We start from the raw sequence: 13,237 nt of genomic DNA on the forward strand, positions 1-13,237 counted from the left end.
GGTATGCTTAGGATCATGAGCAATTCCTTTCCTTCTCCATACTCTTCTCTTCCCATCACTCTGGTACAAGTTGATCTTGGTCTCATCTGTCCATAGGATCTTGTTCCAGAACTGTGAAGGCTTTGTTAGATGTTGTTTGGCAAACTCTAATCTGGCCTTCCTGTTTTTGAGGTTCACCAATGGTTTACATCTTGTGGTGAACCCTCTGTATTCACTCTGGTGAAGTCTTCTCTTGATTGTTGACTTTGACACGCATACACCTACCTCCTGGAGAGTGTTCTTGATCTGGCCAACTGTTGTGAAGGGTGTTTTCTTCACCAGGGAAAGAATTCTTCGGTCATCCACCACACTTGTTTTCATGGTCTCCCAGGTCTTTTGGTGTTGCTGAGCTCACTGGTGCATTCCTTCTTTTTGAGAATGTTTCAAACAGTTGTTTTGGCCACGCCTAATGTTCTTGCTATCTCTCTGATGGGTTTGTTTTGTTTCTTCAGCCTAATGATGGCTTGCTTCACTGATAGTGACAGCTCTTTGGATCTCATCTTGAGAGTTGACAGCAACAGATTCCAAATGCAAATAGCACACTTGAAATGAACTCTGGGCCTTTTATCTGCACATTGTAATTGGGGTAATGAGGGAATATCACACACCTGGCCATGGAACAGCTGAGAAACCAATTGTCCCATTACTTTTGGTCCCTTAACAAGTGGGAGGCACATATACAAACTGCTGTAAGTCCTACACCGTTCACCTGAGTTGGATGTACATACCCTCAAATTAAAGCTGACAGTCTGCAGTTAACGCACATTGTGTTTGTTTCATTCCAACTCCATTGTGGTGGTGTATAGAGCCAAATATGTTAGAATTGTGTCGATGTCCCAATATTTCTGGACCTGACTGTATCTTAAAATCATTGATAACCAGTATTAACTATGAAAAAAAGATAACTAAGTATTTGCTAAAGAATGGGGTATGATGTTAGTTCTACACAACAGGCTGAAAAAAGAAGACCAACTTGTGATAGAAACTTCTGAAACACCTGACTGATTTAGCAGAAATCCAAATAAGCCTGATGTAATAGCTCTGGAAATCTAAATTTGCAACCTGGTAATCAAATGAAACATTTATATCATTCTGATAACAACACCTCCAAATAAATTGAAGTTTTACAACAGAATATCAAACATTGTTAAATATACCATGGACCTATATTGCTATATACAACACTTTGTCCATGCATATAACTAATGTTTAATTGTTCCAATTTAGCTTTTGGCTCTGAATTTTGGCAAGGCCTTAATCCAATACTTAGTTGTAGTCTCTAACTGGTTCTGGCCTCAGTTAAACACTTGTTCTTTGCTGTTTTCTAACATGTATACCTACACACACACATACTATATACATACAGTTATACAACTATTACTAAAATCAGCGGTTACAAAACCCAGCTGTAGAATTATGAAGGCAATTACAATATTAGTATGACTAACAATATAATCCTGGATTTAGGAGAACAGTGAAAAGTGACAAAAAAGACAAAATAAAAAAAATGTTTACATGGCTTTATATTATATTATTTGGCCTTCAGTGCTATTGTTTCATAATTATGGACATTTTCTTTTCCCTTCTTACTGTTTAATTCATAACTAGAATTGTTTTGGACATGGAATGTAGAGGAGAAGGCTCACATTCAGGCTTAGATATATATAGAACATACACATGCAAAAAAAGTACATGTAAAAATTTTGTAGCCGCTGTTGAAAATTTTGTATTTTTGATTTTTAATAAAGAACGAAGCTCAGAAACATCTTCACCTTATGCTTTCAGAGGCTTTGTTTTCACTGTACAAGTTGTATGTTGTTTGGGTATATGAGCCTAATTTCCTCCCTCCTCACCGTATTAAATATTTCCTGCTGTAAATGACATGTAAGAGGCAGCTTGGGGTAGTGGTCAAGGCACCAGGCTAGACTTTGGGAGACTGTTCTGGTCCCACCTTAGGCATGAAGCCAGTCAGGTTACTTTGGGCCAGTCACTCTCTCGGCCCTAGGAAGGAGTCAATGGTAAACTACTTCTAGGAAAAAAATAACTTTGCCAAGAAAACTGCTGGGACTCATTGTAACAGTCACCAGGAGTCAAGAAGGACTAGAAGCAAACCCTTCTGTCCCCAAAAAATAGTTGTATAAAGAATACCACTGATGTCTGTCCATGTTAGTTTATTGAGGCTTATATGCAGAGCATTTTATATACCCTTCTGGTAATAAAAGGGCTAAAATTCAAAAATAGCATAATAAAAATGAAAACTAGTAACGAAAAACTTACTAAGAAAGAATCTAAGGCCATTAAGAGCACAAATAACGAAATGCAAGGCATTTAACCTACATTAGATCCTTTCCCAGATCTTGCAGAAAAACCCAGGTTACAACATTGTCATAGGCTTACAATATTACTTGACAAGATATTATTGTGCTTTTAAGCAAACAAAACAGCTGTAAATGAAGCAAGACAGAAGAAGCCGGATTGATGTTGCAAATTAATTGAGGCAATTATTTTATAGCATCCTACTTTTCTACAAAGATTCCCCTGAAACCATAGCTTCCCTTGATTTTCCTTAATGGCCTTTCTGCAACGCCTTTATTCGCTAGTTGCTCTCTTCCGGAACCATTTCCCATAATCCACATTTGAGAGTTTTCTCTTCCTAGATCAACTGTTCTATCCATGAGAAGATACAACAGGTAGTTCTTGACTTACGACCACAACTGAACACAAGATTTCCATTGCTAAGTATGGACGTTACTTTTGTTAGGAAGTACAGTTGTTAAGTGAGTTTTGCCCCATTTTATGACCTTCTTTGCCACAGTTATTAAGTGAATCACTGCAATTCTTAAGTTAGTAACATGGTTGTTACATGAATCTCGCTTCCCCGTTGACTTTGCTTGTCAGAAGCTCTCAAAAAGTGATCATGTGACCACGGGACACTGCAACTGTCATAAAAACCGGCAGTTGCTAAGTGCCTGAATTTTGATCACATGACCATAGGGATGCTGCAACACTCTTAAGTTTGAAAAACAGACATAAGTCACTTTTTTCAATGCCTTTGCAACTTTGAACAAATGGTTGTAAGTCAAGAACTACCTGTATATGGAGTAAAAAGCAAAATAATACAAAAATGCCAGAGAAACCATTTCATCAATCATTATTTTATGGAAGCCTCACAAGAAACATTTATAAGACTGTGTTTTGTAAGACTCTTACAGAAAGGATTGCATGATGGGGGGAGCAGATGGTGAGAAAGAAATGGAGTAGCTTTAAAAAGTGTGAATTACTTGACATGTAAACTGAGTGTTTGAAAAAACAAGAATTCCAGATGTGAATCGCATTTCTCTAAATTAAATGTTATGGTTTCCACTTATTTTATTGGTTCTGTTCTCGATAATTATATATTGCAACAACTGTCTGTGGACTCTGGCACATGATAAAGATTGTTAAAATACAGCTGTACTGATATATTTAGAAACTACTTGATTTCTTGCGTGCACTCTCCTGAACCAAGAAGCAATGTTACATAAAATGACAGAATTTTGAGTTAACGTGTACAGGTGAAGGCATTCTAAAATCTGTAAGAATGAAAAAGAATGTAAAGGAAAAAAGGGGGAGGGAAATCATGAGAAAATGGCAGTTTACAAAACAAATCACATCATCATGTTGTTTTACTTATCTCAGAACAGAGGTGAACAGATTGAGAAAGTCTGCCTCTATTTGTTTTGACAAGATACAAAGGGGGAAAAAGCTTATCCAATTAAAACAACAACAAAAATTGCCGCAAGCTTAAGTAACAACTTAAAGTAATAGAGTGATATGTAGAATAGGCTTCTTACAACCTGATTAAAAGCTGATCAAAGTCTGCCTTGAATGTTTAACAAAAAGTGGAAAAATCCAGAGGAAATGCCAAAAAGGCCTAAAAAAGGGAAGAGAGGATTGCTTTCTGCAGACCTTTCATTTGGAAAGCATGAAAAACAATTCTTTGAAGTGAAATTTCAATTTAGCTCTTAAAGATGTACCATTTTAGTTTGTAGCTTTTCTTCTGTAGCTTAATTCTGATAACTTTTGTTCCACAAACGGAAATAAAAATTCCAGCTTCTCTCAAATTGTGGTTCTTTGTTTCATATAGCCAGTTGCACAAGGAAGCATTTTCATCTTGGATTTATTTCTCTGTGTCATTTCAATTGGTAGTAAAACCCCATATGTATGCACAGAAAATCATCAAAATGCTTTTGCTGCTTGTTCAAATAGTTACTGAAGCCTGAATTTTCCATCTGTACCGTTTGTATCGGCTGAGAGTCAGTACTCTAATGCCTTATTATAAATGTTGATATTTTTTAGAAGCCTTTTCTTGAATTAGATAGTTAATCCTTGTACACACATTGCTTAATGCATCAAGCAATTTTTATATTCTAAATTTAGAATGTGGCAGAAGATTTAACTGAATCAGTGTGGTTGCGTTCTTTATTTGCAAGTGTATGGCTAATTACCAGCTGTATTCTATAGGTAATTTATGTGCGCATGCCATCTCTCTATGCATTACTTCTACATTTTCATGTAATATGCATTTACTCTGTGTTCAGAATTGTTGGTCCTGTTGAGAAGCAAACTACATTGAGAAGAACTCCAGGAAAATAGTTTCTGTTTCTTCACAAGGATTTCAGTAACCATGTTCCCAACAAGTTATGGAAATATGTTTAAAGACCATGGGACATTTCATGCCATCGTATCCCCAATTTCCTCACAACAGGTCTCTGACCTTGCTAATTTGTTTGGTGTACAATCAAGTTTCTCTCCTTTTTCTTTCTCAATTAGATTTAAAAAGCCACCCAACCAAGCAAAATGACTCTGGGTGGTGTACTCAAATAATCTTGTTTACCTCTTGCCATTCCAGAAGGCCTTGCAAACCTGGTTGTTCTCCCTGGTTTTGGACTAGGTTGTATATGCTCCCCACCCCCGTTGCATGTATTCAGATAGATAGATAGATAGATAGATAGATAGATAGATAGATAGATAGATAGACAGACAGACAGACAGACAGACAGACAGACAGACAGACAGATGAAATGTAGGTAGATAGATGATAGATAGATAGATAGATAGATAGATAGATAGATAGATAGATGATATATAGATAGATAGATAGATAGATAGATAGATAGATAGATGAAATGTAGGTAGATAGATGATAGATAGATAGATAGATAGATAGATAGATAGATAGATAGATAGATGATAGATAGATGGATGATATGTAGATAGATAGATAGATAGATAGATAGATAGATAGATAGATAGATGGATGATATGTAGATAAATAGACAGACAGATAGATAGATAGATAGATAGATAGATAGATAGATAGACAGACAGATAGATGATATGTAGGTAGATAGATGATAGATAGATGATAGATGATAGATGATAGATGATAGATAGATGATAGATAGATAGATAGATAGATAGATAGATAGATAGATAGATAGGATGGATGGATTCCATTGTCTAGGCGGGCATTATTTTGTCTATTCATATATTATTGTCTAGGTTTTATATTGTTTGTTTTATATTGTGAGCCACCCAGAATCATTTTGGAGTTGAATGGTGCCTAAATCTAATTGAATAATGGGAGCTAGCATGCTGCAAAACAAAGCACTAACCTCCTGAATCATCCTTCTTTTGCAGAAGGCCATCACTGCCTTAAGACCTCTACAAGAGCTCTTAGAGTTGATACATGGCAATTCAAAAGTCTTTCAAGACCTGCAGCAGCTACTAACGTATGATGCTCTTCCATCAGATTGGAAAATAAGCTAGCTATCAGTTGACGAGAATTAGGAATGGTGGCTGTCTGAAGTAGCTGCCAAAGGAAAAACTAAGCTTTTTACTCCAGGTTATCTGCAGCAAGTGTCAGTTAAAGTATGAGCCACTGGTTCATACTTCACACAAAGCCAAAAACAAATTGCAACTTGAGCTTTGTTATACATGCACTGCGTGAATTAGATGCCAATCAGCATCTTTCAAAGTTAGCCCTGCATGATTGGTGGTCATAGCTACTCCATTCAGAGTGTTTGTGTCCCGTTTGGTTAGTCCATAATTAAAGACCAGGAATAGAACCTATGGCCACCATCATTGCTATCTTATGCAAGCGCTGTTAACCAAAAAAAAAAAAAAAAGAGGAAGCTCAGTGAAAGGTATCCGAGTTGCTTCTGAGAAGAGGTTAAGGCCATAAAAGATAGATGGGACTAATGGTTATGTTTTACTTTCACCTAAAGCTTGTTATGGATGATTCATATAAAACCAGTTTCTGAGCTCTGCTTTGTGTTTTACTTCTAGGTGTAGATCACTGGTGGGTTTCAAATTTTTTTACTACCGGTTCTGTGGGTGTGGCTTGGTGGGCATGGCATGGCTTGGTGGGCGTGGCTTAGTGGGCGTGGCAGGGGAAGGATACTGTAAAATCTCCATTCCCATCCCACTCCAGGCGAAGGTTACTGCAAAATCCCCATTTCCTCCCAATCAGCTGGGACTTGGGAGACAGAGAATAGATGGGGGCAGGGCCAGTCAGAATTTTTACTACTGGTTCTCCGAACTACTCAAAATTTCTGCTACTGGTTCTCCAGAACTGGTCAGAACCTGCTGAAATCCACCTCTGGTGTAGATGAATCTTGGAAAAAAATAGTGGATTTTAACCAAAAAATTATGGGAAAGAACGCCTGTTAGAAAACTGCCTTGCAAATGTTAAAAGAGTATGCTGCTCTTAAATTAAGGATATTAGCAACATTTCACACTTACCTGAAGGTAATGGCATGGTCTCAGGGAGGGTTTTATTTCCTGATGAACTAGAGGCTTGTCTAGATTAAGAGATGACTTCCGATAAGCTTCTTTAGCTTGGCTTACTGTGAGGGTAGACCAAGAGCTCCTTTTCATGTACTTGCCATCAGGGGTCATTGCAAGACCTTCGCAAGCTGAACATTTCACATCATTGTTACTTTTTGAAGTCTTTAAGGAGAGATCCCCAAAATGTCCCTGAAGAGCTTCAGGATAGCAATGAGAGATATGGTCCACATTATGCCTGTTTACCACACTAGGTGTTCGGTAAGTGCTATCACTGTCCAAGTTGTCATCAGAGCTCCACCAGCTGCTCATTCCAGTTTTATGCTTACTTTCAGGCTTTCGCTCTTTGCTTTTACTTCTTTTGCTATGTTTAGAATGATGTCCATGATGATGGTCATCACCTCGGCCATCTCCCTTTGCCCCATTTACATTGCTCTTGGAAGAGCCTTCCAAAGAATGTGATTTTGTGAACAGTTTTTGGACTGAATGAACAAGGTGACGTATTCTACCTGGACTTTCACTGCGTTGTTCAGCTGCGGTGGATGTCCTTTGGTACTGCAAAGTGTGAAAGCCATCCCTGTGGAGAGGAAGTTGTTTCTCAAATTGATCCAGCAAATTTGCTGGGATCCGGTTAATCTTCGGGTTTGCATGAGACATGGTGCAATCGTCCCTAGTATCGTAATGTGAGGTGTAGTGCATTCTGGGGAAAGTGCTACTGGACATATGATCACCCATAACCATGGGCATCATCATACATTCTGAATGAATGGAGCTTCGTGGTGAGCAGCGATGGTGATCCACTGGGCAACTCTCAGTTGGGCTGAGAAGATACGATTGCCTTGATTCCTGGCCATGATGAAGATGATCGTGGCCGTGTTCACAATCTTCAGGGGATGCTAAACCACAAGTATGCGCAGAACATAATTGTGATTGATTACGACTGCCAGATAATCCTTTCATGTTCCTTGAAACAGGAGAATATCTTTCCTCACTGAAGGACTGCTGGGTTGGAGACCATGAGTACAGCTGATCTGTTAGGGGATGGATAGAGATATATCTGTCAGCTAGGACAAGCATAACATATATTTAGATTAATACAAATTAAAGTTTAACAATAATTTTAAACATATAATACAAAGAAATACTAATATTTCATTGATGTTTAAATATTACGATGATGGCTATTTAACCATATTATGATTATGGCAGTTTAATATTAGTGCTAGTGTCCTTCACTGTTGTGATATTTAAATATTAGCTCTTACATTTATTATTTACTGCATTAGATTTAGATGGTTGCTTAACTAAAATTATCTGGGCGCTTACATAGTTAAAATAGGAGCCTGGATAGCTCAACAGACAGAAGCACTGCAATTTAACACCAGCTGTCTGAAATTAAAGTAAGATCGAATCTCGCCAAGGCTCAAGGTTGACTCAGCCTTCCATCCTTTCTAAGGTAGGTAAATTGAGGACCCAGTTTGTGGGGGCAATAAGCTGACTTTGTATAAATATATGAAGTATGAAGGCTATTGCTTAACGCACTGTAAGCCACCCTGAGTCTCCGGAGAAGGGCGGCATACAAATCAAATTTTTTTTAAAAATAGAAGAAAACAATAAAAATCATTTCAATGTGTTAAAAAAGAAAAAGAAAAACCACAGTTGTTGGGTAGTACAAGCAGGATGGTATAACTGTGTTCATGTCCTGCTTTGATCTGACCCAATATGATCTTTCTCACATTCATTCATTTGGTCTTATTGCCAAATATTAATCTACGATTAGATTTCATTTGGATAATTGCTTCAAGCAGTTTATATGTTTATGTATCATTCTGTATGGGACAAAACCTCGGGAGGCTATCAAAAGATGGAACACTTTTCCCCCTGAGATCTGGCAGGCTCCTAACCCCTTAGCCTTCCAGAAATCTTGAAGATCTGACTGGTTGGGGTTGAGTGAGAGTGGAGCCCAGCAAATGTGTTTGGGGACGTGCTGCTTTGGGGGGGTGGGGGCACCAGAAACCTTTGTGGTTCTTTGTAAGTAGCCCAGCACTATAATGACATGAGATAGGCAGTTCTAGAAGTCTAGAATCCGGTACTCTGTGTATATTGCTATACCTAGTGTTTAGTGACCATTTGAACTTACAACAGCATTGAAAAAAGTGATTTATGACCATTTTTCACACTTACGACCATTGCAACCCTCTGGTCAAATTTCAGACACATGGCAATTAGCATGTATTTATGACGGTTGCAGTGTCCCAGGGCCATGGGTTCATCTTTTGCAACCTCCTGATAAGCAAAGTCAATGGGGAAGCCAGATCACATTCACTTAACTATGTTACTAGCAACCGCAGTGATTTATTTAACAACTGTGTTAAGAATGGTTATCAAATGAGTCACCAAATGGGGCAAACCTCACTTAACCACTATCTTGCTTAGCAACAGAAATTTTAGGCTCAATTGTGGTCGCAAGTTGAGGACTACATGTACAATGTCATGCGTGTTACTTTTGCTTTCACCTATTGGGAAAAAAGAACATTGGAAGATCTAAGGAACTGGTTAGAGACAGATTGTCATGAAGAGAATCTGCATAGTTGCTAAGAGTTGACCCCACATTCATGGCAAATAATAAAGAGGAAGAAGAGGGGGAGAAGGAGGAGGAGGAGTAAGAGGAGGAAACTAGATAGAGGAAGAACTAGAACTCCATAAACCACAATCTCAAATCCTTAAAGGATTAGACTCTGATGAATTGCATTCATTTCCTAATTTAATTAGTGCTATGCATGTCAGTTCATTTTTTAAAAAAATAAAGATGAATCAATCAGCTATTTAAATATGGACGCTTTCTCTGAAAGATTCCTGAGGAGGAGAAGGAAGAGGAGAAATTGGAGTCAGTTCAAATCCAGAAATTCTATTCAGAAATGATATTTCTATCATTACTTTTACTTTTTTACTTTACTTTATTTTGAATTTATATACCGCCCTACTCCCGAAGGATTCAGGGCGGTGAACAGCCAAAAGATAAAACACACATAATACAAAATTTAAAAACAATGTAAAAACACAATAAATAATTTGGCCCAAACAATTTAAAACATCCCTATTGTTTTAAAACAAATTTAAAATTAACAAATAAAAAGGAGGTTAGGCCAGGCCAGCCTGTTGAAATAAAAAGGTCTTGAGGGCACGGCGGAAAGTGCGTAAATCCGGGATCCTCCGTATCTCCGGGGGGAGCTCGTTCCAGATGGCAGGTGCCCCCACAGAGAAGGCTCTCCCCCTGGGGGCCGCCAGTTGACACTGTTTGGCCGACGGCACCCTGTGGAGCCCCTCTCTATGGGAGCGTACTGGCCGGTGAGAGGCTACTGGTGGCAGAAAGCGGTCTCGTAAGTACCCAGGTCCTAAGCCATGGAGCGCTCTAGAAGTGGTAACCAAGACCTTGAAGCGCACCCGGAAGACCACCGGGAGCCAGTGCAGCTCGCGCAGGAGAGGTGTTACATGGGAACTCCACGTCGCTCCCATAACCACCCGTGCAGCCGCATTCTGGACCAGTTGGAGCCTCCGGGTGCTCCTCAAGGGGAGCCCCATGTAGAGAGCATTACAGTAGTCCAGGTGGGAGGTGATGAGGGCATAAGTTCCTTACTTGACATGCGCAACATGGCGACGCTACCCTGAAGCTGCAGCTGACTTTGGGATGGATTCGGGTATTTTGGGATCCGTTGGGGCTGTTTTGTTATCTTAGCTCCAACCCCCGGTGATGGGAACTCTCCCCCAGCCTATTGAGGACATTTTCGTCCCCTGGAACATCATGGCTGAGGAGAATTCATGGAGACTAAGGGCTGCGGGATTGAAGGCACCAACGGCCGGTCACTCTGGCGTTTTTATGCCTGGGGTGGCGGCGGCGACAGCCGAACACAATGGCAGGCCGAATTGGTGGTGGGACGATGCTGGCCAGAAGACCCTCATCTGGCCTAGGGTTACCTCAGAGATCTGCTGAAATTCCGTGGGTGCTGGGGGCATACTGGAGGCCCAGGTGTTTGCCGGCGTCGGTGAAGGTTATCCCGGCAAAATGGCGGCTGCTGGATGAGGCTGGATGGGGCAGAAGAACCATTTTGGCGGAGGGGACAGAAGGGCGACGGTTAACATGCCTTGCAGCCATTTTAGAGACTAACAAACCACCAATGTGATCGGGGACTTGGAGGCTGAAGTATGGCTGAGCGGGTTAGTAAACTCTGGGAATTGGAGATGCTGGAGGAGGTCCTGTGGATTGGCTGCCTCTCCCCCCCTCTTTTTAGCCTGATTTGGGCTTTTTAGGTGACTGCCCACAGATTTTGTTTGTTACGAACTTATTTCCCCCTTCGTGGAAAATCCTCCTCCCATAGGACTATCATTGTAGGATTATCATCGATCAAGTGATGTTCTATTCTTACTGAACCCATGCACCAGGTGCTGGGTGAGATCATCTGTGGTTTTGGGGTGAGAGTCCACCAGTATGCTGATGACACTCAGTTATACATCTCCACCCCAGACCACCCCAATGATGCCCTTGATGTGATGTCCCGCTGCCTGGAGGCCGTGCGGGTCTGGATGGGGAGAAACAGGCTCCGACTCAACCCTTCCAAGACCGAGTGGGTGTGGCTTCCGGCATCCCAGAATAGTCAGCTGGTGCCATCGCTGACTATTGAGGATGAATCTTTGCCCCCCACAGAGAGGGCTCGCAATCTGGGTGTCCTCCTGGATGCACAGCTGTCTTTAGAAGAGCACATGACGGCTGTGGCCAGGGGGGCTTTTTATCAGGTTCGCCTGATCCACCAGTTGCGTCCCTTTCTAGACTGGGATGCCCTACATACGGTCACTCACACCCTTGTCACCTCCTGGCTGGATTACTGTAATGCTCTCTACATGGGGCTCCCCTTGAAGAGCACTTGGAGGCTCCAACTGGTCCAGAATGCGGCTGTGTGGGTGGTTATGCAACTCATTCCACAGCCACTCGGTCTTGGATGGGTTAAGCCTGAGTATGTTTCTCCCCATCCAGATCCGCATAGCCGCCAGGCACTGGGACATCACTTCCAGGGCATCATTGAGGTGGTCCGGGGTGGAGATGTACAGCTGAGTATCATCAGCATACTGATGGTACTTCACCCCGAAACCATGGATGATCTCACCCAGTGGCTTCACATAAATGTTGAACAGAAGGGGCGAGAGGACCGACCCCTGTGGCACCCCACATACAAGGCGCCTCGGGGTCGACCTCTGCCCCCCTGCCAACACAGACTGCGACCGGTCAGAGAGAAAGGAGGAGAACCACCGCAACACAGTGCCCCCCACCCCTAACTCTTCCAACCAGTGCAACATGATACCATGGTCGATGGTATCAAAAGCTGCTGAGAGGTCTAATAGGACCAGGACAGAGGAACAACCCCTGTCCTGAGCCAACCAGAGATCATCAACCAACGCGACCAATGCCGTTTCCGTGCATTACACAGCAAACATCCAGCTTCTTATCAATTATGGTTAGGTAGCAATGTTATTATTATCAACAGTTATTATCCATATTGGGTCCAATGAAATAGGATAGTTCTAGTATGTTTTATATATATTATATCTATTCTTGCACTCTTGCTAGCTAAGGCAGAAATATACTGCCAAAGCTGCAGATTCTGCTAAATTTTTTCATGGTTTTCATGGTAAATTATGTCTAATAAACAAAGAAGGGGATTCAAATTAAGTGTCCTATAAAACACCATTGTGTTAATAGCTTGATGAATTTCTTTGCTCAATGTTATTTAAGCTCTTGCAGCTGGGAAATTTTTGCAAACAAATCAAAGAAGTAGAAGAGAAGAGAAGAGTTTGATTTAGGTATTCAGAATCCTCAAATTCAGTTTATCACTTTTTCAAAAGGAGATGAGCATCTGAGCTGTTAAGAGAAGCTCTTTGCAGGATCAGCCGTACATTACAGTAATTATGCTTTATGCTAGTTTCTTTAAAGATTTTAAAAAAAACATTTGCTCTGGAAAAGATAGTTATTGAAAGTTACTACTCGTGCATAATACAAATAAGTAGTCGATTTCAAGGGAAATTGAAGCCCTGTAATGCTGTCCTTGTCTTTTTATCATGTCAATGGTTTAATGTTGACATATCTTCTGATCGAATGCATAGAATTTGATATGAAAGATGGTACCAGCTGCTGAGCTACTGTGGAAATGCCAACAAACCTTGGAAGGCATTCAAAGAGTGCATAACTTGTTAAACTGTAATTGGATCCTTTTCACAAGTTTGAGTTTGGAAGGATCCCTAGATTATGCAATGACAAAAAGCAGAACAGGAGTCTTTCAGGTGTCTTTCCTTGAGCAAAGCAAAATTACAATTTGAACTT

General features: G+C 40.6%; 1 protein-coding gene across 1 annotated transcript in view; it reads right to left on the minus strand.

The window, feature by feature from the left end:
* Positions 1 to 13,237, minus strand: part of DLGAP2 (DLG associated protein 2) — a 384,074-nt gene that overhangs the window by 64,587 nt on the left and 306,250 nt on the right. Inside the window, 1 exon segment of the mRNA XM_070954968.1 lies at positions 6,826 to 7,898. Within this exon segment, the coding sequence (XP_070811069.1) occupies positions 6,826 to 7,827 (1,002 nt within the window). The 5' untranslated portion in view covers positions 7,828 to 7,898.

The sequence above is a fragment of the Pituophis catenifer genome, unplaced genomic scaffold, assembly GCF_029215685.1.
Source record: "Pituophis catenifer annectens isolate HBS135680 unplaced genomic scaffold, rPitCat1.0.hap2 SCAF_1, whole genome shotgun sequence".
NCBI classification, from domain to species: domain Eukaryota; kingdom Metazoa; phylum Chordata; class Lepidosauria; order Squamata; family Colubridae; genus Pituophis; species Pituophis catenifer.